This window comes from Penicillium subrubescens, assembly GCF_028828155.1.
Source record: "Penicillium subrubescens strain IBT 31985 chromosome Unknown utg000002l_segment0_segment0, whole genome shotgun sequence".
NCBI lineage: Eukaryota > Fungi > Ascomycota > Eurotiomycetes > Eurotiales > Aspergillaceae > Penicillium > Penicillium subrubescens.
In genome coordinates, this window is record NW_026643152.1 from 7,355,498 (window position 1) to 7,381,096 (window position 25,599).

At 49.8% G+C, this 25,599-nt stretch overlaps 9 protein-coding genes across 9 annotated transcripts; 5 read left to right on the top strand and 4 right to left on the bottom strand.

Annotated features, from left to right (window-relative positions):
• Positions 1-168: 168 nt before the first annotated feature.
• On the top strand, positions 169-1,658 carry N7473_003986 (uncharacterized protein; the record flags this gene model as incomplete). Its single annotated transcript, XM_057149926.1, has 2 exons — positions 169-888; positions 951-1,658. 2 exons carry the CDS (start codon positions 169-171, stop codon positions 1,656-1,658), a joined length of 1,428 nt encoding a protein of 475 aa, XP_057013580.1.
• A 4,798-nt stretch (positions 1,659-6,456) lies between these two features.
• On the top strand, positions 6,457-8,158 carry N7473_003987 (URC4/urg3 family protein; the record flags this gene model as incomplete). Its single annotated transcript, XM_057149927.1, has 4 exons — positions 6,457-6,792; positions 6,870-7,359; positions 7,419-8,014; positions 8,075-8,158. The coding sequence occupies 4 exons, from the start codon at positions 6,457-6,459 to the stop codon at positions 8,156-8,158; spliced, it is 1,506 nt and encodes a 501-aa protein (XP_057013581.1).
• Positions 8,159-9,112: 954 nt separating this feature from the next.
• N7473_003988 (Rag GTPase GTR1) lies at positions 9,113-10,209 on the top strand (the record flags this gene model as incomplete). The annotated part of the gene is made up of 2 exons (XM_057149928.1): positions 9,113-9,306; positions 9,387-10,209. 2 exons carry the CDS (start codon positions 9,113-9,115, stop codon positions 10,207-10,209), a joined length of 1,017 nt encoding a protein of 338 aa, XP_057013582.1.
• A 1,708-nt stretch (positions 10,210-11,917) lies between these two features.
• On the top strand, positions 11,918-12,608 carry N7473_003989 (Ty1/Copia family ribonuclease HI; the record flags this gene model as incomplete). Its single annotated transcript, XM_057149929.1, has 2 exons — positions 11,918-12,229; positions 12,291-12,608. The coding sequence occupies 2 exons, from the start codon at positions 11,918-11,920 to the stop codon at positions 12,606-12,608; spliced, it is 630 nt and encodes a 209-aa protein (XP_057013583.1).
• A 145-nt stretch (positions 12,609-12,753) lies between these two features.
• N7473_003990 (NmrA/HSCARG family protein) lies at positions 12,754-13,791 on the bottom strand (the record flags this gene model as incomplete). The annotated part of the gene is made up of 3 exons (XM_057149930.1): positions 12,754-13,094; positions 13,146-13,557; positions 13,618-13,791. The coding sequence occupies 3 exons, from the start codon at positions 13,789-13,791 to the stop codon at positions 12,754-12,756; spliced, it is 927 nt and encodes a 308-aa protein (XP_057013584.1).
• Positions 13,792-14,757: 966 nt separating this feature from the next.
• On the bottom strand, positions 14,758-16,535 carry N7473_003991 (AP-1 complex subunit mu; the record flags this gene model as incomplete). The annotated part of the gene is made up of 6 exons (XM_057149931.1): positions 14,758-14,838; positions 14,903-15,277; positions 15,343-15,832; positions 15,922-16,151; positions 16,273-16,401; positions 16,497-16,535. 6 exons carry the CDS (start codon positions 16,533-16,535, stop codon positions 14,758-14,760), a joined length of 1,344 nt encoding a protein of 447 aa, XP_057013585.1.
• An 896-nt stretch (positions 16,536-17,431) lies between these two features.
• Positions 17,432-18,317, bottom strand: N7473_003992 (mitochondrial 54S ribosomal protein mL57; the record flags this gene model as incomplete). The annotated part of the gene is made up of 3 exons (XM_057149932.1): positions 17,432-17,587; positions 17,651-17,883; positions 17,945-18,317. 3 exons carry the CDS (start codon positions 18,315-18,317, stop codon positions 17,432-17,434), a joined length of 762 nt encoding a protein of 253 aa, XP_057013586.1.
• Positions 18,318-21,873: 3,556 nt separating this feature from the next.
• Positions 21,874-22,638, bottom strand: N7473_003993 (uncharacterized protein; the record flags this gene model as incomplete). The annotated part of the gene is made up of 3 exons (XM_057149933.1): positions 21,874-22,303; positions 22,440-22,524; positions 22,599-22,638. The coding sequence occupies 3 exons, from the start codon at positions 22,636-22,638 to the stop codon at positions 21,874-21,876; spliced, it is 555 nt and encodes a 184-aa protein (XP_057013587.1).
• A 787-nt stretch (positions 22,639-23,425) lies between these two features.
• Positions 23,426-25,587, top strand: N7473_003994 (NAD(P)H-dependent flavin oxidoreductase). The gene is made up of 4 exons (XM_057149934.1): positions 23,426-24,045; positions 24,099-24,181; positions 24,247-24,975; positions 25,037-25,587. Exons 1-4 carry the CDS (start codon positions 24,003-24,005, stop codon positions 25,178-25,180), a joined length of 999 nt encoding a protein of 332 aa, XP_057013588.1. The 5' UTR covers positions 23,426-24,002; the 3' UTR covers positions 25,181-25,587.
• Positions 25,588-25,599: the final 12 nt, after the last annotated feature.

Here is a 25,599-nt window from a genome sequence, read left to right on the forward strand (position 1 = left end):
GCATGACAACCCGTAAGGTTGCCAGCTGGCGTTTTCAGCCATTCGCCGACTAGCGCGGATGTTGAAGCGATATCTCCCCCTCTGCACCGCCTCAGCCTCCTTTTTTTTCTAGGAGACTTCCGTAATACTAAATGACAACATCGCACATTCCAGGCGGTAACTGGTAAGATGACTATCGAAATGCCTGAGCTGGAGCAGTTGACGGTCGATGAATTTGCTGGCGAAATCATCAAACAACCCTCGGCGGGTCACGATGGTGATATTTCGCGTGCTAGGTGCATCCTCACACTCCCAGATGAGCTCTTAAGCAAGATTTTAGACTATTCTATCCTTTTTCAACCGATGAACAGCTGGAGCGAGAGCCCACTACGATCCGGCTATGACCCGGCGAGGATCATGACTGTCGCTCTTACTTGCCGGCGCTTCAGTCAAATTGTCGTGCCTTTCTACTACCGTAAAACATTCTCAGACTATGTCATGAAGCTTATTCCACCGGATTCACGACTAGAACTGTTACTTTGCACGTTGCAGGCTAATCCTTCGCTTGGCTTGCATTGTCGCGTGTTGAACTCGTTTCTACCCGACAAGGGAAATCACGAGGAGCCAGGCGGAGGATGCGGGCTAGCCGAACAGCTTCCAGCCCTTGTGCCCAATATTAAAAGAGTATACCTTCGTGGCTGCTTTGGCAAAGCCAGGAACAAACAGGCCTGGACGTTCTTGACGGCGTGTGTGCGACATATGCATCAGCTTGAGGATGTAGCCTTACAGCGTCAAGCCCGTGAAGGTCTTGAAGTGGCCGATTTTCTTGCAGCGTTCCAAGGCTCCTCGCTGAAAGAGTTGCGAGTTGGGGGCTTTGCCAAATCAAGGTCTCGGCTTGAAGACTTGAAGGTAGGTCGCATTGATAGACTCCCCAATTGAGTAACATACCTCTAACAAGCCTAAATCAATAGGTCCAGAAAACTTCAAGCCTTAAGATAATGGAGCTTGAAGGCTTTTCGGATAATGCTGAGGCATTGAGAATACTGCTCAGCTGGCCAGAAGCCCTTTCCTCATTTAGACTATCCGGGAGCTTCAGCGATGGCCTTTACATAGATCTCCCGATGGTGAAAGACATGCTTTTCCAGCATAGAAACAGCCTTGTGAGCCTCGATATTGGAAATCTTCCCCGAGAGGGCAAAGCCAAGCTTTGTGACTTCTCAGAATTTTCCGTTCTGGAAAAGCTGTCTCTATCACGATGGCACTTTGGAGAATCCAGAGAAAAGTTACCAGATTCTCAGCAAATATTCGAGAATTGCCTTTCGCCACCACGGCTTAGAAAATTTACGTGGACCTTCTCGATGATGGACTTAGCATGGCCGCAATGGTATGACTTTGAACACGAAGAGGAATCGTGGGTTCGAAATCTTGCGCAAACCGCAATTGCAAGGAAATCTCTACTTCGAAAGATTCGCATTTCTTATTACCCATTGACTCTTGGCAATCCAGAGTTGGATTATGATTATCCCTGGGATCGAATGGATGCTTTGAATGAGGAGTTTCAGCCTCATGGTATAGCGATCACCTACACGAAGCCGCCAACGACAAGGGAAAAGTGGGCTTGGGATCGTGCTAATGCCGATGCTATACGTCATATTAATAGACTCAGTCTTATAGGCTAGAATAATTGACTAGTCTATATGGTTAGGTTATATGGATTGAGTGACGGGTTCAAATTGAACGTGGAGGTGTGTCCTAGAGACTTCAACTCGGAGACTCGGGTTTAGGACATTTGCTCACACTGGGTGACCGTTTAAGTCAATAGTCTCTCCTAAGATCAAGCTTTTCGAATCATACTTCAGGCTGTTTCTCCAAGAAGTCTATTTCTTATATGGCGTGTACTCGGTTATCATTACCCTTTCTCGTAGTCATACTCGAGCAAGCCGAATGGCTTCCTTAAGATCGTATACAACAGCTCGCCCCCTTATCCACACACAGTCTCAACATCGACAGTTATTTCCGCCCACCATCAACCAAATCAGCAAGTCGTGGCGAGCCTTTCCATACATTGCCCCAGAATACGGGGTATAGGGATCTGATCGCAACAGGCGTCTACCTGAGCGACTCCGTCCAGTCTAGCGCGCGTAAAACACCCAAATCTAGCAGGGCCAATACGCTAACCTGCAACTTAGCGCAAATCTTCCTCACCCAAAACCATGGTTCACAGCATCGATCGGGGCGGCAAGCGCAACAATTGGCAATCTCCTTAAACCATCGTCGCCAAAACTTACCAGTAAGCGGTCGTCAAGAACGCCAGTTAGGGCAACCAGCGTGCCGCTCGCGAGAGTTCCGGAGAATAAAGTTGGAGAAAAGCCGCCCCCTCGGCACCCCAAGACTCTCATAGGGTGATGTTAGTGGCCCTGGATTTCATGGCGAGGCGAGGAAGGTTGATGTTTGGCCGGGATCCAACGATGATACGAGGCCGGACACAAATAGCATGAATGCTTTCCATGGAAGAATGATCACTGAGTGGAGTTGCCGTGGCGGTTGTCCCCGTCGCGATGTTTGGGTCCGACGAACCGTGCGGTCTCGCCGGCAAATAGGGACACAGGCATTGGCAGGAGTTGTATGGAGCTCGTAAACAAACATTTCAGGTCCTGATTTTCATTTCTTTGGAGACTGGACACATTGATTTCTTCGAAGTGATAGCAACTGTGGCCCAGATGCTCTTAATCTGACGTAGTAGCCTCAAAAGCAGTAGGCAGAGACGTTAGCTTGATGGGTCTGTGGCTGGCGAAAGTACAGCCACCAGCCGCCGTGACCTGGCCAACTAAGTGACGGTGAGAGAGCTGTCTTTGGCCGCGTTGATCTGTCTTGGTATGCCCGGATCAGTAAGTTGGTCGTGCATTGGCAGCGATTTGATCCTTAATATACAGGGCTGGCTTATCACCAACTCCTTCTGTTTCGAGTATTGGATGACTGGGGAGTTTATAGAGTATCCTTGTTCCCGTCAAGCCAATAGCATTCCTATATTTGAATCTTCTTGCCATACTACAAGACTGGACGCTCAATATGTTGACCCTTTCAAGCACAACAGAGAATGCTTTCACGGCCCTGGGCGGGAAGAAAGAGAAGGAAAACTTAATACTCCGCTTTGAAAAACGATAGCGGAGTCCTCGGGGAGAGGAGCCGCGCGGCAACGAATGGGAAACTCGATTCAACCTGGTGGACCTTTCGCATTTGCGGCGCTGCCGACATTGTTGCCCCTGGCAAAGTGACGATGGGCGGACCCTCTTCTTACGCCAGTTCTAGCAATGATAAATTGATTTATACACTAAAAAAAATGGAGGTATATTCTTGGTAGCAACGAGAACGTCGAAACTCTGTGTCCTCAAGGCCAAGACATCTAAACCAAACACCTAACACTCTTAGCCACACCACCGGGACTTCGGAGGTGGAAATGACAGGTTCAACATCCCTGAAGGTTAACGGGGGTTAACGTGAAACGTGAAACCTTTGACCCAACAGTGTGGCCGGGCCCGTGCTTCCCGCCTTAGTTGCAGTGGTTGTCCTCTTGCTTCGGTGCGAATGGACGGGGGAGAATGCGATGTGGGCTTGTGCCCGCAACGGCGGAGATTAGACTGACCGTCTTGATGTCGGGTATGCTATCATAAAAATTTCTTGCTGACCTTTCCTGTTCTCGAATAGTCATGTCTTGGACTCTTTGTTTTGTAGGAGAAACGTGTTGATCACTTGCAGACATAGCTCGATTCCTTTCGGCGAATTTTCCGCACTGTTCACTATTCTAACGAGCCTTGTCTGGAGCCTGGCGTGCGATCTAGGCCCATTTAATTTATTATTTAGCAAAGAGAGCTCAGTCACCGTCAAGGACAGGAAATCAAGACCCTCGGGTAAATCTACATGCGACGCGATCGCGGTAGCTCGGTAAAGCTGTAGTTGCAACTATATGAAGCTCCGACATGCTTTCGCTATGAAACATCCGAGGCATGGCCGGATTTGACAAGCAAAAACCGACTCTTTGACTGATGACACAACGGTTCGCGCACTGAATGGAAAGTTCGCAGGGCGCGCGAATTGACGCCCGTTCCTTGCAGTTACATCACCGATGCTAGTGCTGACTCGGGAATACCTCCGCCACGACAGGGGCAGCACGGTGCACACTAGATCGGACGATTGACCAGTTTTTCGACCGTGCTCTACGTCAATTCCCTGCATATGATGATTAGTACTGATCGTCTTCGTGTTCTAGATCATTGGAAGGAAGACCTTTGAAAGTCGAATTGATTGTCTTGCAGATTACTGTCTTCTGGCCTCCATACCTCTCCTTCCGAAGTCTCCCCCTAGTCGTACTACTTACTGTACACGTGGTAGTTTGCGTTCAACAAGAGGCGCTAGGAGGCGCCTGGGAAATAATTCGCATAGGCTTGTCTCAAGTCAATGCGGAGCACACAGTTGTTCAATTCATAAAGTTGAAATGGTAGCTCCAAGTATGTAGCCAGTCAAGGGAGGACGAATCCTCTATCTCGCGCGCAGATGCATGTGAATCTTGCGAAATCCACGACCCAAAAGAATGCCATTGTTTTGGCTTCGCACCTCTAGCCCTCCCGTGGTGAACCATAATCACTAATCAGAAACATGACCACCCGGTTTCCCTGGTTCAGCGCGGGGCGCGTATATCGCCACGATCTAGATCCATACGAGCCGAGGAACATGGGCTGATTCGAAAACCATCAAAGATTAACTACAAATGCACAGTACGCACTTAGTACATATGTAGTCAAATTTTCCCTAGTCACCCTTTGCTTGTCCAGCCTTTGAGCCCCAAGGTGACCTATGACCTAGCCAAAATTAATAATGATCGAGGATAGCGGGTTGTCGGAGGGGCGTTTGCCCATACATTGTTTGCATCGTGGGCGCGCGGTCCACCGTATTTCCGTTGTCGTTGGTCCGTCCGTGCACGGCGGGCGGCATACATTGTGCATCGAGGCTTCTTCCGGCACCTAGTACGGAGTACATAGCGGTGTTCACTAATCTGATCCTGCTATGTACTATGCCCCGAATGAGGTCTTTGTCCTGGCCCTGGTCTGGGCTATCGACGGAGGATGAGGGGGATGAGGGGTGGTCCCCTTTTCGGGGAAGGGGTGATCGATATCCGCGCGATCTAACTATACTATACACGTACCCTTCCTCCGTTTCTCTCCCCTTCTAGGTTTCTTCTACGGATCCTGGAGGAGCTAGTCATAAATCAGTCAATTATCAGTTCTGGCTCTGACCTTGTCCACTCACGATTCCTTCATCATTCTAGGCATATACCATAGATAGCCTACCGGTGTCTGATTAAGTAGAAAGCTACTCCTTGATTCTTTTCGTGGAAAGTGATCGAATTGGAAGAAGCTTTCAGACAGAAACGATAAGAAATTGAAAACGAAAACCCAAACATGAAAAACCAGGCTTCTTAGTGTCTTCCGCAGAAGTCTGTTCAGGGTTGTGTAAACCGTAAATCGTCCGTCTGAAGCAGTCAGGAGTTAGTTACTCTAGTTAGTTTCGCGGTCGTACCTGGTACCTGATACCTGTTACCCCCCAGTCCTCCTTAGTATGTATTTATCGAGATGCTTCTCGGCAGCGTGTACCGGGTACTTTGGTTCGATGTTCTCCTCTCTGTAGTCCATACGTGTTTCCTCCCCCACTTCCCAGGGTCGCAATTCCGCAATTCTGTGCCTCGCTATGGCTAACCTTTTTTTTGACTTCTTAACTTTTCTCTCCAGGGGTAATCGATCTCATTTCCACGGCCAATTCTCCTTCATAGAACTCCGTCTTTCCACGTTATTATCACTCAATGCCTAGCACAACTGCTCTTCAATCCATGATGCGCCGCTATTGACCATAGCGCAACGGCTCCGCCTTTGTTATACTAAAATTATTTCAATCTTGCCCTCTTTCTTGCTCCCCCCCACTTAATGAAGGCTGGACGGGGCGAACAGAGCTAAGAGACTAGAGGATCCCTAAACCGTGGAGATTGTCCAGAGTCCGGCCACCGACCGCCCCGCCCGAGTCTTTCAGAGCTTAGGGAAAAAAAATTATTGCACTATTTATTGGATTTTATCCATTTATTATTATTGTTGGTTTATTGGGTTTTATTATTATTATTATTACTCTTATTATTACTGTCTTAATTCCATTATACCCAGACATCATCTCCTCTCTTCGACAAAAAGACAACACCTCCAACAGCCAACAGGCTATTAATTCAACCGATTGCTGAAATCCCCCGCTATCGACGCCGAATGCTGTCAATTGATCCGACTACTTCACGTCTCCTGGTCACCATCACCACGTCTCCACTTTGAAATTCCGGGCATAGGGGGGAAAAGAAGCAAAACGCAAAGATAATCCAAGAGTCAAGACAAACGGACAGGGTACCACGGACGACAAACAACAAGCACGGAACCGTCCGCCGCCATGGGCCTCTTCAAGCGCAACTCCAAAAACTCGGTGCAGAGCGATAGGGACGAGCAGGAGTCATTTGTCTCGGTCAACAGTGCCCGAACTTCCAACACGTCTCTTCGATCCCCTGGATACAAGGGCAGTGGTTTACCGGCCTCCATCCCCGAGATGCCCATTGCGAAACCGCCCGACCCGGCATTGGACCCCGCCGCCTATCTCCGCAGCATTCACGCCGTGCGCGAGCGCGCTAATATCGTCCTCCACGCGGCCAAGCGCAACCAGTTGAACCATTTCGATGTTGATATGAGCAAATTCAAGGCGACGGCGCAATACGTTGTGTCTATTATCAAGGTAAACAAATTGAAATTGGCTCACGGGGAATATCACTGATATCCGTTCGCGCATGTGACTAATTCTGGTCCTCGTAGCGAGACTATGCTCCCGACTATCAGAATATCCCTCCACACGGCCGCTGGCAACACTTCGACGTCGGTGGTAGACCACGAGTTAACCAACTCCTCCAATCTTGGCCTAGTAGCATTGACTCGCAAGAACGAACTCGCCGTCTGATTGATCTGTTTGTGGTTTCCGTGTTGCTCGATGCCGGCGCCGGCACCAAGTGGTCATATAAGTCCAAGGAATCTGGCAAGGTGTACTCGCGCAGTGAGGGTCTGGCCGTTGCCAGTCTGGAGATGTTCAAGTCTGGTCTTTTCAGCAGCGACCCCACGGAACCTTGTCAAGTGGATGGGGCGGGACTCAAGAAAGTCACCGTCGAGAAGTTGGCAAAGGGAATGCAACATTCAGAGCAGAATCCGCTGGCCGGTATTGAGGGGCGCGCTGGGCTATTGGTGCGATTGTCGGAAGCGCTTAATCACCAGGACTTTTTCGGCGTGGATGCACGACCTGGTAACATGCTAGGTAAGAGAAATCTGGTCGTGTTCGATCTGAACCCAGGCACTGATAATCATGATGAACAGACTATTTGCTTGGCCACCCATCAACACTTGCTTCCTCCGTACCTATCGTCCCTATCACTACGCTCTGGTCTGTTCTAATGGACGGCTTCTCTTCCATCTGGCCACCCTCACGGACACAGATCGACGGTGTGGCCATCGGCGATGCCTGGCAGTCCTCACTCCTCCCGCAATCCCCTCCCGCTCCAGCCTGGGAGAGCATCATCCCATTCCACAAGCTGACGCAATGGCTTTGCTATTCAATCATGGTACCAATGTCAAAGTTGATGGCAATCCACTTCGCCGGCAGCGATCTTTTGACCGGTCTGCCCGAGTATCGTAATGGTGGTCTCCTGATCGACATGGGCCTTTTGAGCCTCAAGGAAGCTGATATGGAGCGCGGCCTCCGATCATTCAAGGAGAATGCGCAAATCAAAGGCCAGCCTAACATGGAAGTTGTGCCTCTATTCTCGACAGATGACGATGTCATTGTAGAGTGGAGAGCTGCCACCGTCGGCTTTTTGGATGAGTTGCTGGATGAAGTCAACACTCAGCTGGGACTGACTGGCTCGGAAGAACAACTCACGTTGGCACAGATGCTAGAGGCTGGAACATGGAAGGTTTGTTCTACTCCATCATGAGCAGAAGTTTTTAAAAATTGTTCTAACTGGTGTTTTTAGGGTGGTCGTGAAATCGCCGAAGTCTCCAGGCCGAACACCAAGGAACCGCCCATCATGATCCGTTCCGATGGAACAGTCTTCTAATGCACTATACGTATGAGTTAATGGATGATTGGATACCTGGCGGAGCACCAACCCTACTCTTTGCTTCACTTCGTATTAGGGATAGGTGTTCTGTTTTAAGTTTACGAACTGTTGATGACCTTACCTTTTGTTTGTTTTCTCTTTCCGCTTCATCAGACCATTTTTGATCATTCTTCCTTCATGAACGGCCTCTTTGCTTGTGTTTTTTGAGCTTCTCAGTTCTCGGGAGGTTTTTTGTTCAATTCTTCTTTCTCCGATAGAGGCTTTTGCATGCATAGTGCTACTGGTTCAGCAGCACGCGGTTGCGTTTCTTTTCGGATACCACCTTCTGATCATTTTTCTCCTTTTCACTTCTTGCGCTTGCTTTCCGCAGCTATTCTTCGTTTTATTTTGAACACTTTACATAGCTGGCCTTTTTCATGAGAATACTGTTTAAACATCATTGACTGCATTCCAAATGCGTCTGCAATACAGACTTCCTAATCTGTCAAACTACTTTCCAGTCGTCATCCCGTTACCTCGTTTATGCGTCATATTCGTTATTGTCGCAGGTACAATGGTACAAGAATCTGACCCCTCTGAAAAGATTGAACAATAAGCTTTCAGCAATTTCTGAAACACTCGTAAAGCTACATTTAAGGTTCACCGACCTCCTCGAAGCTCCCCTGTCCACTATCACATCGAGTCACGTGACCATTCACCGGGGCGAGGTTGATCCGTCACTCCGCATTTGAAGGCTGGAGCTACTCTACCTTCCTTCCTCTCACCAGTCACCCCCAATTCCTTGGATAAGCCCTGGTCATGCGCTATTATTACTGAGAACACCACTCCGGTCTACCTTGACCCCCTCCAGCTCTATCGCCTACCTCAGTCGTCTCCAATAAGTACCCGGACCCGCCCCCGCTCTTGCGGGGCAATCATCCGAGCTCAGCGCCGCGCCAGCAGATCGCAAGCATGGACGCCCGCAAGAAGAAGAGAAAGGTGTTACTTATGGGCAAGAGTGGCTCGGGCAAGTCGTCTATGCGCTCGATCATTTTCAGCAACTATGTCGCCAAAGATGTGCGCCGACTCGGTGCGACGATTGACGTCGAGCATAGTCATGTCAAGTTCATGGGCAACCTAACGCTGAACCTATGGGACTGCGGAGGGTGAGTGGCCGTGTCGCATAACAAGGACAACATCAGACAGGATATCAGCTAATCGGGGTTGATCTCCTATCTCTCTCCAGACAAGATGCCTTCATGGAAACGTATCTCGCCTCCCAGCGCGGCAACATCTTCTCCGACGTTGCCGTCATGATCTACGTTTTCGACATTGAATCGCGCGAAGTGGACCGTGACCTCGACACATACAATGCGATTATCGAAGCCTTGGGCGAATTCAGTCCGAACGCCTACGTCTTCTGCCTCGTTCACAAGATGGACTTGATTCAGGCCGAACATCGTCAGCGCATCTACGAAGAACGCTCGGCATTGATCCGTTCCCGCTCCGAACACTTCCGCGTCGATACCTTTGGCAGTAGTATTTGGGACCAATCGCTTTACAAAGCCTGGGCAGGCATCGTGCACAAGCTCATCCCTAATCTAACCGTGATCGAGCGGTTCCTCAGCGCCTTTGCAAAGAAGATCGATGCCGAGGAGGTTATTCTCTTCGAGCGTTCAACTTTCCTTACTGTTACATCCGTCTCCTCCGAAGTAGGCGATCTCAACCCAATTTACGATCGTCACGAGCGCCTTTCCAATATAATGAAGGCATTCAAGCACTGCGCCGCCCGGAATACCCTCACAACACCCGCCTCTGCCGGCTTCGTCGTCATGCACACCAAAACTCCCCAATTCAACATCTTCCTCGGCCGGTTCACCGATAACACCTACATCTTCCTGGTTGTACCACCCGGTGAGGCAGCATATAACTGTGCCGTACTGAATACCATGCTTGCCCGAGAGGGCTTCTCAAAAGCAGCCGCCTCCGGCCGTTCAGATGGGTTCCCACTACCACCACCGGAGACACCCGAGGATGCGGTGCCAAACGGAGTGGCTGCCCACGGTTGAGCCGTGTGGTGGTCACTTGGACTTTTTGGTTTTCTAGCGTTCTGTTGTGTCATGTACAGCCGGCATATTTTGGGCCCATTTTGTGATACTCTTTTTTTGTTAGCAGAAAAGTCGGGGGTTATTTTTACGGGCGCTGTTACCTATGATATGGCGTTGCGGTATGATCAAATGCATGATTTGTTACCTTTGTCGTTCTTGTTTTCTTAAATCGGGTCAGCTGTGCCTGTTGCAATGTACAGCATGTCAGTTCTGTCATCTTTCTCTGTGTAGTTCGAGATGGAGATGGAGTATACTGCCGGGCGTTACACAACGAGACATTCGCCGGAGAATGTCACCCATGTAGGCAAAAGAGTTGTCCTTATAGACATTATGCGTTGCTGGTTAAGCTCCGGCATCTCCCAAGTCCTGGGGATTGCCCTAGGCATAAAATCCATTTCTTTGAACTTGACAGACGCACAACGCCAGGCTCGCCCTTTTTCTCTCCACGGCATTTTCCTCGGGGTTTCTGCTTGCTGCTTAACAAGCCAGGCCACCCTTGCAAACTCCCCTCCTTTTTAGTTTCTTTCTGCTTCTGCTTCGACTCAGCACTTATAATAGTCAACATGGCACATGTCCTTGGGAAATTTATATTTGACATTCTTCACTTCCATTTCCATATACCCCACCGGATTAGTCGACTAATGCAGCATAGTCTGGCCTTGGCTTATCCACAAGCTGTATCGACAATCCTTGCATTTATATCCATCTATTGAAACAATGCTATTCCTTCACTCAGGAATAGGATCTACATATTTTAAGATCTAGAAGCGGAAACTATGGTTCCTGCGGTCCGATATTGAAATTATAACGACGAGCAACCCCAGAGGCTCCACGAAAAGCAAACTAGTACACGGCATTTCATGGGCCTTGGTTCTGAGAACAGCTTGAGGGTATTATCCTTCCTTGCTCGTGTTTTGGGCTATGGTCATTCTATGTCATGCTCTGAGTGTTTGTTCGTCTGTGACACTGCCTTTGAGCCTCACGCTGCTTCTGAGGCCGAGCGTGCTCTTCCTCTCGATGTTCCCTTCACACATAACAAACATTCATTCGTTGAAATTTACCGATATAGCTGGTCCTCCTACCCCTGAGCCAGCTATATAGTTCATATAAGGTTGCAGTCTGCCTGATAAATTACCTTTCAGCCGGAGGATTGATTTGAAGCGGGTTGCGTTCGGCGAAGAAATCGGGAGATGACCCTATCCGAACCTGGACATTATTCGTTTCTGACCCTCGAACAGAAATTGGATATCGACTCTGTGCTACAGGATTTTCAGGACTTGATCCGGCAATCTTCTCGCTGACCTTGGTGGGATAACCTTTCTACTTGTTTATCGCCCTGTCGTCTCTGACCCAGAACTGACCTTCGTTGGGGCCAGCTGTAGGTCCAAACCGAGGCTGCCTTCGTGAGTCCCTGATTATTCAATACTGGCTGGGCATTCAAATTACTAGTCAAAAACATACCCGAACCTTCAAGCTTGCGTTTGTTTGCCCTCGAACTTCTATCTAGCTTCCTGTGTTCCGTGCGCCTTCTGCCTTGGATCCGGGGAACTTATTTAGTACCATCTGGATTTTTTTTAATGATGATATCACCCAATATCGCAAACGAGTTGGATCGCTCATATGGTTCATGGTCAACACGCGGCCTGATGTCCCTTGTTCTGTGGCAACGATGGCGCGATATGGACATAATCCAGCACAAAAGCATTTCACCAATGTCAAGAAGATCTTCCGCTATCTTAGCGGTAGTACCGATCTCTGTGTGCGCTACTCTTTTAGCCCCGACTCACTTTTCGGTTTCGTCGACGCTGACTGGGCTGGTAAACATGCTAACAACTGCATGTCGAGATCTGGCTTTGTCTTCACGGTTGCCAATACACCCATCAGCTGGGTTTCTAAGAAACAGTCATGCGTTTCTGTCATCGACGGAAAGCGAGCATATTGCCGCTGCCCTAGCCGTCCAGGGAGTGGTCTAGCTGCAATTGTTCATCATGGAAATTTGTCTGGCAGAGCACCTGCTGAATCTCCCGACTGCATTATACCAGGATAACAATGGAGCGACCTGCCTCACTGAAAGCCAGGATTTCCACGCGCGCACCAAGCACGTTAACGTGCGCTGTCACCACCTTCGTCACCAGGTGGCCAAAGGGGTCTGCAAGTTTATCAAGATCCCCACTGCTGAACAAGCAGTAGATGGGCTGACAAAGCCTTTGGAAAGGGTGAAGTTCGAACGCTTGGTGGAGCTGCTGGGCATGCGGCGATTGTCGAGTTTAGGCATTGGGGGCTGTTTGGATTTCTGCGTAATCGGCGGATATACCCTTCACGGCGGTTTTACGCCAATTTTCAATTTGATCAGAGGATAGCTGGGCTCAGTGCTCAGGGGGTTCTAGATTAAGATTGTGCAAACGATTCCGATGTTGCCCGCGGACAATATTATCGGTACTGATGAATTTTCGAATGCAAAGAATTAATAAACCATTTAGGCTATATAAATCGTTGAGCGTGTCATCAAACCCAGTGCTCCCGATTCTTCTCAAAAAACTCTCTCATAGTCACTGGCTTCTCGGACAACAACTGCAGACTTCCAGTCAAATCAGCCCCGGCATAATAACCAGGGCCCTCAAGCAAGACAAGATTCTCATATATCTCGTCAACCATATCCGGTGGCAGGGACGCGGCGAGCGCAGCTTTGAACATGTCCCCAGGAAGACTGAACACCTTGAGTGGTATACCAGTCACACACTCAAAGTCAGCCGCAATTTGCTCGAAGCTATAGTAGTCACTAGAAGCATAAATCACATTCGCCTTGTCCGTAGGAGGTTGCTGAAGCGCAACTCGAACAAAGTTTCCTTTTCACGTCAGTTTCAAAACTCAGAATGCAGACTTGTCAGATTGCTCACCTGTATCAGTGCTGGGATCAACGAATGGGGCAACAACCTCAGGAGAAACCGGTATGGGCAAGATAAACGAGCCATCCTCTTGCTTCCGAATCATCGAGAATAATTCACTCATGAATATCCCGAGCATGACAAAGCTAGCAGGCACACCACTTTCACGAATGTACTCCTCCACCTCGGCTTTTCCATCAAAATGAGTGATATTGGCCAGCCGCCCCTCAGATGCCTTGGACGCATTGATCAAGGACGAGAATATCAGATGCTTCACATCGGCCTCTTTACAGGCATCTGTGACAATTTTTCCTTGCAGGATTTCTGGCTTCGCAGACATTGTCTCCCAGAAGTTTGTCACTAGATACACGGTATGAGCTCCTTCAACCGCCTTCGCGACATCTTCATGCGACGACATATCTCCCTATATGAACAGGTCAGAGGGTGCTATATTGAATTGATCTGAGATGTCATTTTGCCGTACTTGGAACAGCTCAATTCCTTGATCTGCCAGGGCTTGGGCCTTTGGCTTGCTCAGATCGCGTGTCACAGCTCTAACCCGAAACTCTTTAGATAGCTGCGGGTCGCCGATGATGGTACGGATCACAGAGCCACCTTGATTCCCCGTAGCTCCGAAGACGGTGATTAATTTTGACATGGTGATTGAAAATGAGAAGCTTAGAAGATGAGTGTTTGATTTGGAGATGTAAATTACTGTTGCTTGATCATAGCTTGAAACTTTTATACTTCATTTCATTTTGATACTGCTTCGGGAGAATCTCAACTATTAGACCGAGACGGGGAGTTAATTGTCCCGAGATAGAAGCTAGTGCCGCAACGTTATCACGGGTTTTATCCTGGAACTGTTATACCTAATCATATCCTCGAGTATTCTCAGAAGTTGAATCATCCTGAATAGGGAATCAATACGCAAAGACCGATTGACTCACAGTTTTGATTTCTTGAGAGTTCTCGCTGCGACATTACAATCCTTCAGGATCAGGCATGCGTCAGCTCTTCCTGAGTCATGGACTTCCAAGCTAAGGCCAAGATACGAAAAGTACCATAGTAAAGACACTTGGTTGGTCGAATTTCGGCCCTATTTGGGGGCTAGGAATGTCTTACGATATCCTGACTCATTATGTGCATCTCCCTAGTTAGTGCAATATCAACACCGGATGCTTATGATAAATCGAGCTTGGATGCATTGCTCGTTTCCCATAGTGTCTTTCTGAATGTGCTTGGTCTAGCCTTCTACATCAAGTCCCTTCCTTGGCAATGGCCAGATATAGACGTGCATCACAGGCAAAGGCTAAGGAAATTAAACAAAAGCCATCACACTACATGAAGCATACCTGAGGAATGGAGACGCAACAGGAAGTGAATGTGGCTGTTAACCGCCTATCTATGCTCATCTAGCGATGTTCCATTCGCACCTATGCAAATACAGAGAGAACAATAGAACAGGAAGAACGTCGGGATTGAATTATCTATCGGACCGGCCGGCCTCAACGGAGTACAAAATATAGCCTTGATGATGTAGAAAGGTGTGAAAAAAATTCGAAGTCGGAGATAAGAAAGGGCTGTACAGATCACTCATGCAGAAATCAAGACGCGCATTGCTTTATTGAACGTCCGGCATGCGGACCGCAATGTCGCCTGATTGTGTGATGTAGCGGACCCAGGGGAGGGAGGGGTATTGCAGCTAGAAGGGCATAAGTTAGCGATGATGGTTTGGGAATACTACTGTGTATGAGGGCGGGACATACCTTTGGCTCGGTGATCTTCAAGTACCGCACCTGGATACCCGAAGTGGTGAAGTAGGGGATCTCGAACTTGACGTTGATGGGCCGCTTCGCCTTTCCCATCGCACCAGCTCCGCCCATGCTTCCACCAAAGCCACCTGTCATACCACCGCCGTGCTCGTCATCTCCCTTCACGGAGGGAAGACCCAGCTCCGCCCGCATGAGGAACTCCTTGCCACCACCGAACTGCTTGATCTTCCAGATAATAGCTGACTTCTCGGGAGCGTAGTGAACGGTTCCAATGTTGGTGCGGAACCGGGGCGAGTCTGCATCTTCCGGGACTGGGACAAGGATTTCGACATTGTTTGCGGTACTGCGGCGTTTGAACTGGGCCTTGGCCTATATTGGGGAAATTTGATTAGTCTTGGCCTTTCGAAAAAACAAGCCTTCCGCGGCCAGCATACCTTAAGCATATACTCAATACGCGATCCCGAGTGCGACTCCACCAGACACTCCACCCATATCAATGGCTTGACCTGAGTGTTCAATCGGTAGCTCATAAGCTCGAATTCACCATCCGGGGGAATGAAACTGATCGTCCGGTCATTCTCGAAACGTGACAACCGCACACACTGGTGGAATTTGACGTCCTCCATCTCAACCGCCTTGCCCCGCGTGGCCCGACCCGTCGTCTCGAACATGGCCTTGTCGTTCAAACCCAATCGCAACTCAGGCATACCGCTCAGGTAGCACTTCATTTTAATGGCGCCCAGAATCTCAGAGCGCAGGACGTTTCCGTTGGCCGAGACCAGCAGGTTTAGAGATTCGACCACATCCAGGAAGACCTCGTTTTTGCGGTAGCGAATACCTTCGCTTCGCCAGGAGACGGCATTCGTGACTGCAATGGGTGGTCGCGCTTGGACCTCGAGCTTGTGTGATTCTTGAGTGATGTATCTGTAGTGGGCGAAGTTCGCGCATGTTAGCCAACGGAGCCCGCCACCTCCCCACGTGCCACTTGATCCCGAGCTCTAAATTCCACTTACTCTTGCAGGATCTTGCTCTCTGTTGTCTGCGGGTATCCAAAGTCCATCATCTCATCCAGCAGTTCGTAAATGATGACAAAGTTATCCCGAATACTCTCCTCCTCGAGGACCTTGAAGTATTCGGTGAAGACCTCCACAAGCTTGTGGAGGAAGAGGAGGATCTCGGTGGCATTTGTGTTTCGTTTGGTCAAAGCGAGAATGTACAGGTTGCTATGGCGGATATAAAGATACTATGATTCGAAAGATCAGTCCGGGTTAGTTTCATGTAAAAGTGCACAAACACGGTCAGGAGACAATAAGGAGAGCGGGATAGATGGACATGCGCGAGGCAGAGCGGGCGGCGGAACGTACATTGACACCCTCGTGGGAGAAGCAGGGAGGCACAGCCGAGGATTCTTCTTCGGCTTCACTGAGGAGGATGGGGAACTTCTCTACCGCGGACATAGGGATATCCCCGCGATAGTTACGGGCCAGAAGGGTCTGTTTGAGCTGTTAGCGCCATGTCCGACCGGAATTGACCAACAATTGCAGGAAATTTAGCTTCCAGAGCCAAGCTACCAGCATAATCCACGCACCTTGCCCTTCAGGTCCAGAAAGAAGAGAGCCGACGCCATGACGTGTCAATGGGGAGGGGAAGGAGACAGAGGTGTAAAGAGTTGGGTATCGAGGCGATTATCTGGTCTTGGGGTCGGAGGTGGGGGAACAACAAATGCGCATGCTGCACCCTACTGCGACATGATCAAGGCGAAGGTCAACTGAGGGGAGGAAATTCGAAGGACAAGAGAGCTGGATGATGAAGCCGAGATGGGAACCAGAACATCAGCCAGTTCGGTCGACAGCCAAAAGGGCCAGTCGCCCGCAGTTTTGGTGGAGCCGCACCACCCAGCCCAAACAGGACTAGCGTGAGTATTGCGGCCACATAAAAATCGGTTCGCTGCATTCTTCTTCTCTTCTTTTTTCTTTCTTCTTCAACGCTCTCAATAGACAGTGCAAGCCAGTACAAAGTCCTTTGTGATTTTCTGTCGGTCCCCGGCATTCTGTCGGAATGGCTGTCAGTTTTAAATTGCTGAATACTTGCGATACAGAGATGCGGAGACAAGCTTCGTAAAGAGGGTTCCATAAGAACTGGCCGTGTACTTTGCTCACTGTTACGCGGGCGGTGTCAGAGGAACCGTACATTCATTTCTGGGGGATTTAATATCATTGATAGGTCGGTGATAACTTATTATTATCGTCGTTGTCATTATGAGCATTACTATAGTTTCATATAAAAAAACAATTTCCAAGTGATCAAGTGTGGTATTGTGCAATATAGCCAATGAACAGAATAATAGAAGGGATAGTTATAGTACATGTACAACCGGCCGTGTAGATGAAAAAGGTGTGCCCAGTCCAATACAGCCTCCAGTCGCCCTGCCCCAAGCAGAAAACATCAAGAAAAACGCCGTGAAAATGCTGCGGAGGGTTCAATGGTACATCCAATTCCCCAACCCCGGCAGGCCCGTCCCATTTATGAGACTGTCTTGAGGCCGAGTGGCTCGAGTATCCGCTCCTGGGCCACCTTGTTGGCAATGTGTCCACCCTTCTCCAACGAGACTGCTCCAATCACGGCGTACATGGTGTGCGCCAAAACGAGTTCGAGACCGGAAGACTTGAGATCATCGGGCTAAGAGACAGAGAAGGTTAGCTACGGAACTCGGAAAGATGTGAACCACGGGTAGTATCGAACCTTGCGAGGAGTCCACCGGAGGACATTCTGCATTTCATATTTTTGCGCCAGCTCGGCAAGCTTGGACCGATCGGTCAGGAAGCTCTTGGTCTCCGGAGAGAGGCTTCGGAGGCCATCCAGGGCCGGGTGGGAGAAGGGCGTGCGGCCGTGGGAGTCCGTCTTCACGGCGACATTGGCAGCCTCGGGGTTCTGTACCAGGGCGAGCGAAGCCTGCAATTGCACAATGCGCTTGCCTATCCATTCAGTTAGCAAACAATACCCTAAACCACCGGGAAATACATGGTTCTCCCATACCGAGGAAGGCCAATCGGTCGTTGAAGCCTCGACGTCCTTGATCAAAACTCTTGTGTGTCACGGCCAACCACTTCAGCTCGTCGGAAAGAACCCGGTCACCACCATTGCCCAGCATGCGAATATAGAACTGATCCAACAATGCAGGATCCGAGTTCACGTGGAAGAATGGCCGCTTAGAGTGCAGCCGGAGGCTGAATAGCGCCTTTGCGCGCGGCGGCGTGTAGGACCATCGGGGCTGCTCTGCCTCGCCGGTCGAAGATTCGGGGTCCGTAGCGAAGGTGCGGCGGGGGATGAGCGTCGCAAGGGGACGAGGAGCCGCCTTGGAGGCGGAGCATGCGGTCCTAACCGCTCGTGTGGACAAATTCGAAGCCATGGGGGTCGGGTTGATCTGCGGAAGTTGATAGTCGAGTCGGAGGTGTGGAAAGATTTCAGCCTCGGCGGTGTGATACTGCCGCTCCGTTCCAGTTGGTGTTTATGGGCCAATGTTGATCTCCAACAGAACACCCGTCATCCATGGACATTCTAGAGTAGATGAAATTTCCCAGGGGTGATTTTTCTTCAGGATAACAATCTGCCTTGATTGCCCTGTGGATCAATCTGCAAATTGAAGACAAATGCATCCCGAGGCGCCCTTCACCGCTGCTACATTCAAATACTGTTTCAATGTGTGGCTGAAATCGAATCGACCCTGGAGCAACTAATGCACTTCTCTGACGGTGACAGCACGCCCGGATCTGTCGAAGAATCATCATTGGCTGTTAGAGATCCTAAGAAGGTCTCGATCTTGCCGTGCATCGAAATCGTGTGCGATTGTTCCACCACAATAACCATTCCACTTTATCCGCCATGACTCGCAGCAGTGTATGTCTCCTGGCGGTCAAGTACACAAAAATAGCAATGCATGAGAATCAACTGACTCTCTATACCGCTGTTTGAAAACAGAGCGACTTGGGTCGCTCATTTGTCGTTGCACTTGTGGAGGCAAGCCATTCATACACTAACTGCAGTAACCCTGTGCAAATTCTCCCAAGGGTCAAAGGTCTCAGGTTGTTAATTATTGAATTCAATGTTGCATGCTCCCATCGAAACTGACACGCAGCATCTGACGCTTTCCGGGGGTCAAGGTAGCTGTGGATCCCACACCTTCCCCATCATATGTCCAGCAGTATCCCACTCTGAATGATATTACTCCACGACAAGCCTAGTCAGGCAGCTTCTATCTTTCTTCAACCCCACATACCAAAAGGCAAGGCCCGAGAACACTGCCAGGTAACCCTATCTAGCTATCCGACTGGGCAACGGGCAGGACGAGCAACCTCCCAAGGTGGCGCAACCATGTCTAAGCGCGGGCCCAACCACTAGGCGCTCAGATCCCTATCTGCCTCGGGGAATAAATCATAAAAATTACAAAAGCAGTAGGGTTCTAGACGGACCCGAAGACCAAAGCAGAGTATAGGAGAGTATTCGACAGCATTCTCTGGACTGGACAAGCCAGGTCTGTCCCCTCAGTGCCTAGTCAATTCCCTGCACAGAAGCCGGACACGGTTCTCCCCAGACCTTCGGCCGAGCTACGACGTGCTGTCGAGCAAGATCGGGTCATGCACAGTGTGGTCGGTTTTGAGACTGCTTGATGTCGCGGGTCCGGATGTTGCCAGCCGCCAAAACTGGTCGAGAGCCTGTGGCTGGCCCCCGGGATCACCTCCCATGTCTCCCGTTGCAGGAAAACGGCTCTGTTGTGGGCCGTCGTACCCGCAGAGCTCTCTTTACATTCCTCCTACAGGTCTGACTTCCCCTGGTTAAGTTAGGAGACTTTACTTTTGTGGCACAGCGGGAGCCACAGAGGGATCCACGTTTGTTGATAGCCATACTTTGTTTGCCCTGGAGGGAAGCCTATGCATTCGTATGCCGCTTTCAGTAGGGACATGACAGATTTGAATCACCTGCAGTGTATGATTTTTCTTGAAATCAAGCCAAAACGATAATTGCTTTGTTCAGCGTGTTTCTAGTCAAACAAAGGCACCCCTAGAAAAGACACATCATAACCCCGTTGAACTATCAGACAAGCATAAACCTAAGCAAACCATATCTACACCCTTTCGGCAATAACCGATATTGAGCAAATTAGCCACATAAGAAAGCTCTCCAACCGGAACGCCTCTCAACACTGATATACGACGATCAAGCGGCTAGTAGCAACCGCGGACGGTACTCTTAGGGTTAGTGGAGGCAACAAAAAAAGAAAGAAAAATGAAGCCACCGAGCCTCTTCCGCCGAGACAAAGATGATCGCTGCAAGAAGCCGTCCACTGACTGCTCAGACCGCCAGTGTCATTCCACTAGAATCTGCAGTCTCTCGGGAAGGCGTCAAGGATCTGGGGAAGAATTTCTAGCGAGAATTCGGCCCAGAAACTGTTTCCAGTCTAGCTTAGGTCGGTCGCGACCTCATTGGCTAGGAGAGAGATATTTTGCTCGTTAATTGCTTGTTTCAAACGCGGAACAGGTTAACTATAGCTTCGATCTAGAAGCATGTCTGTGCGGGACAGTCATGAATAACGGATGCATACCCAGTACTGTACAGCATGGGGTACTAAACAGGCGCGGGGACGGCTCCGTCCAACGGTTTATACATCAAGTCCTCTTCCTTTCCGTCGGGCCCTTGCAGCCTCGTCTACCGAGAAGAAGAAAATCTAAGCCGTTGACGGCTCGACAGCCACACCCGGCTTGCCTTAGAGCAGACGTAGCGGAAGTCTCACGTCGTCTTCCAGATAGCTTCTGCTCTTGTCGTGCTTGATTGGGATGTCCGACAGGATGGCGGTGTACGACGGTGTGGGAGGGCCCCGGCTGTTCTGGAGAATTTTTGGAAGTTGTTTAAATAGAGTTGGTTTATCGGGGTAGAACGTTTCAGTTTCATCTTTTCTTTCTTTCTTCATCAAGCTGGTGAATATCTTCTTTTCTGCATCTTGAGTTTGAAATTTGTATACTGCTGTTTTGGTCAACATATCCCGACATTCACTTCTGATACTATCGTCCACACACTTCTCCACGAGCTTCAAGGCATTCGACAGCATTTTTGATCGATCTTTTACATTTATAATGGCTTCTTCTGCAGTCTCAATTTCTGGCTCTCTGGCTATTTGTTCGTGCTCTGTTCAGACATCCTATATTCTCGCCGGGGGAATGCCTACTAGCGATCACTCAGTCCAAGATCCTCCCTCACCACGCCCATTCCCCCTAACCCACCACCAAGCCCTGCTTAGGTGATTGACTATGTGTTGGTATGTTTTTGATTGGCATTGGAAAGAGCAAACTATGGAAATAGGTAAGCTTTTTCCTGTCGACATTGTGTATATCGGCCCATGATAGCCCATGATATATAATGGGACCCTTCCACTCACTGTCGCCCTGCAGATCATATTCTAAAGCATTCGATTGCCGACATACTAGGGTCATGCTGTTTAGGGAAGGCTGGAAGCTGCAGCCATAATTTGATACCCCTGACGGTCCTCGTGAAGACCTCTTATCTCCTTCTTTTCTTTGGGTGACGGGAAGCATGGGAATTTGATACTTACGAAGGGACTTGAAACCTTTGGATGGGAACATGAAATCTCGAGTCATAGCTTTCGTACGGGGTTACCCTAGAATGTGAGCCCTCAATGGCATATACGGAGTATTGGTACAATCAGATATCCTTTTTTTCAAATGTGCATTTTGGTCTGTGACAAGTGTTGATGGAGCCAACATGCCCAATCAACAAATCCCACCTTCATAGATATCTAGACAGAAAAGAACCAAGTAATGGGTAGAAGATAAACAAAGAAATCTGCGCCTTGAGAGCTCACGCCACGGGACCGGATTTCATGTATAAATTGCTCGACCAAATTGATTTTACTAACACAAGGAAAAATAACTCAAGCAGGTATGTGAATGAACTTAAAGGAAAGCAAGAGCCAGAGCGCTGGTGACGCTGAGGCCAACGACGGTCCAACCAGACTTGATGATAACGTTGTTGGACAGACCACGGCCAAGATCCCACATCAAGTGGCGGAGGCCGTTGAAGGAGTGGTAGGTGAAGGGGAGGGCCAAGGTAGCCTTGAGGAAGACCTTAGCGGCGAGGGGGAGAGCACCCATGGCGGCAACCATGGAAGCGGACTCGAGGTGCCAGCCGAGAGCGGGCGAGGCGAGGTATGCGGTGGCCCACAGGTAGAGAGAGCCGGAGAGGGCGACACCGCTGATACGGTGCAGGGAGGAGCCGATCCAGCCGATCTGGGGGCGGTAGATGGTCAAGTGAGGAGAGACGGGGCGGTTGAGACGCTGCTTGACCAGGATCTGGGCGGGGTCCTCAGCGTTGGAGGTGACGGGCCTGTATATCAAATGAATATCGGTTAATCTTTATGAATTTCGGACACGCGGATGACGTATGGCTGCCGTGGGGGTTGCCAATGCTGCCGTATATCTCAAGAATCTGGGTGACGAGTCTGCCACAGGTGATAACTGACCTCTTCTGCATGGTCTGTCCAAGGGCAACGGCGGCCGGAGAGGCGCGCATCATGGACTGCATGGCGAGCGGCTGCTGGACGGCAACTGTGAATCGAGACGAATTGTTAGCGGCAGTCGGATTTGCAGGTCGAACAAGAATTCAAAGGAATGAGACATACGCCGTCGCAGCGATTGCTGAGCAAGCTTCTGAGAGAACATGATGGTCGTCGTCGTCGTCGAGTTCTCGATGTTGAAGAGGAAGAACCCCGTCGCGAGCAATCGGAACGGACTACCTCGGGTTTGGAGCCGTCACGGGATTGCCGACCGGGAGCCAATGACGGCGTCTGCAATTACCTGCCATTACTCGTTCGGAAGATCTTTCTACCCGGGGTAGTCACGTGCACAGTCACCACAAAGGCTTAGACAGAGATCACATGACCGTTCTCGCTTGTGCCCACAGTCGGGACACGACCTTTTCTCTCTCTCGGTCCGTTTTGCTTTCCTCTTCTTCTTTCCTTCTTCACGAGTCTCCGCTCACGTTAATGTACCGACCTTGGTCGGGATGAAGTTGATGTGTTTAGCACCCTCTGGTTTCGGCATTCTGTCGCGACTGTCGGGGGACCTTCGAGACTCGCAGAAGGAGCTGTCCCGTCGTTAATCGCCCATTTGGCTCTTCCCATGAGTTCGATGGGTTTCATATCAGGGTTACATATCGTACTATTTAACGTAGATTGGGTTAGAGGTTATGTGCAGATCAGGAGCTATTATGGACAAACCTCTGCTATGGTTTGCTGTAATAAACTACAGGTGTATTGTTACCTCATAGACCACGCTGTACGCGCACCAAACATTTGGTCTTGATGCCTACCAATGAGATCCAAGGTTTTCCTGCCTTGACAGTTGGGGTCAAGCTATCGATCTGTGCGCTCGGATCTCTGGATGCCTATGAAACATAATATGGTATTACAGTACTATATATCATTTCAAAGTCATTGGCCTAGTCCATGTTTAATAATCGGGTTGCCGAGTTGCTCAGCGCCTGTTCCTGAACCCGAACCTGAACCTGAATCAGAACACGGGATTCTGTCACATGCGCGTGGTTCCCCTGAGAAAGTCATAAAAGAGCCGTTAAAGACCACGAAGGGAAGGCATAACGTCCACAATATTCACCAACGTAATCAACATAACTCTTTCTACTCCAGACTCTCCAGGATTATCAATCTGTTCCCCCGCAGCGTGCACTGGCAGCCGCTGGCCGAACTGTGCTGATTCGCCCATCCCCGAGTAATCCGTTTAATCCTCAGGCCACCGGCCACCGAACCTCGGCAACTTCGTCCACCCCACAGCAGAGGTCCGCGGCTACCTGGGGTTGCCCTCTGGGGCGTTTTTAATCACCTTTGTCCAGACCTCGGACTTTTCTTTTGATTCTGTTACCTACTTCGATTCATATACTTTGCATTTCTGTCTTGCTCAGACCCTTTTACTTCTGAAAGACTGTTCGTGTTAGCATTTCAGCTATAGAAACCTGCCGATCCTCTTCCTGCCCGATTAGATACCAGACTCCGTGACCTTACATCTTCAAGATGCCTTTCAACACAGCCCTGACCCGCAAGCTGGGCATTCGCGGTATGCGCTTGATCGCGACTTAACGTGTTTTATCATCTTCTGACAAGAGACAGTCCCCGTCGTGCAGGGTGGTATGCAGTGGGTGGGATATGCCGAGCTGGCCTCGGCTGTCAGCAACGCCGGTGGTCTGGGTCTGGTACGTCGCAACTGTCCTACAGCACGTTATTTGAATGACTTGAGATCCTAACGTCTTGTCTCTAGCTCACTGCCCTCACCCAACCCACCCCCGAAGACCTGCGCAAGGAAATTCGACGATGCCGCGAAATGACCAAGTACCCCTTCGGTGTCAACCTGACCCTTCTCCCCGCCATGGTTCCCCCCGACTACGGTGCCTACGCCCAGGTCATCATCGACGAGGGCATCAAGATCGTCGAGACCGCCGGTAACAACCCAGGTCCCGTCATCAAGCAGCTCAAGAAGGCCGGCATCACCATCCTCCACAAGTGCACCACTATCCGTCACGCCAAGTCTGCCGTGAAGCTGGGTGTTGATTTCCTGTCTATCGATGGATTCGAGTGCGCCGGTCACGTCGGCGAGCACGATATTACCAACTTCATTCTCCTGAGCCGCGCCCGTCAGGATCTGGGTGTTCCGTTCATTGCTTCTGGTGGTTTCGCTGATGGTCACGGTCTGGCTGCTGCGCTGGCTCTCGGTGCCGAGGGTATTAACATGGGTACTCGCTTCATGAGTACTGTCGAGGCTCCTATTCACCAAAATATCAAGGAGACTATCGTCAAGGCGCAGGAGACTGATACCGCTCTTGTGCTGCGTCGGTGGAAGAACACCTCCCGCCTGTTCGCCAACAAGGTGACCCAGGACGCTCTCAAGATTGAGAAGGAGAGCACGACTGGTGACTTTGCTGAGATTGGTCCCTATGTGAGCGGCAAGCGTGGTCGTCAGGTCTTCCTGAACGGTGACCCTGACTATGGTGTAAGTTGTTACTTGTTTTGTGCTGTCGTTTTTGTTCTGTTCAAACTGACAATTCCCTTAGGTTTGGACCGCTGGCCAGGTTATTGGCCTGATCCATGATATTCCTACCTGCGAGGTCCTCCTCCGCCGTATTGAGAAGGAGGCCTTAGAGTCTATGACCCGGGCCCGGAGCCTGTACAGCGACGCCCCGGCTGCCAAGCTGTAATTTGGGACGATTCTTTGCTATTTTCATTTATATCTTCATGTGACTTGAATTTGGATTCGGTGATGCAATAGAGCATGTGTAGGAATTATACCGCAATCTGCAAGCTTTTTTGATTCATATTCTTGTTCCTTTGCATAATCTCGTCGCCCAAGACAGATTGTGATTCAAGTCACCACCTGATGTTCAGCTGCAAGACAACGTGAAGATCTCTAGAGAAAGACACCGCTTTTCTCTCGGGAATGACTCGAGAATCACCGTCGTGGCTGGGTGGCCCATGCAACGCATTCCTAAGCGCAGCTGCATTCTCGAGCTTTGAGTTTGGTGATGATCGGGCAACGCGGTCTATGTTTACTCGGACATTCTCATGTCCACACAATTATTATCATTGTTCCCGACACATAGTCCACTGTCAATTAAAA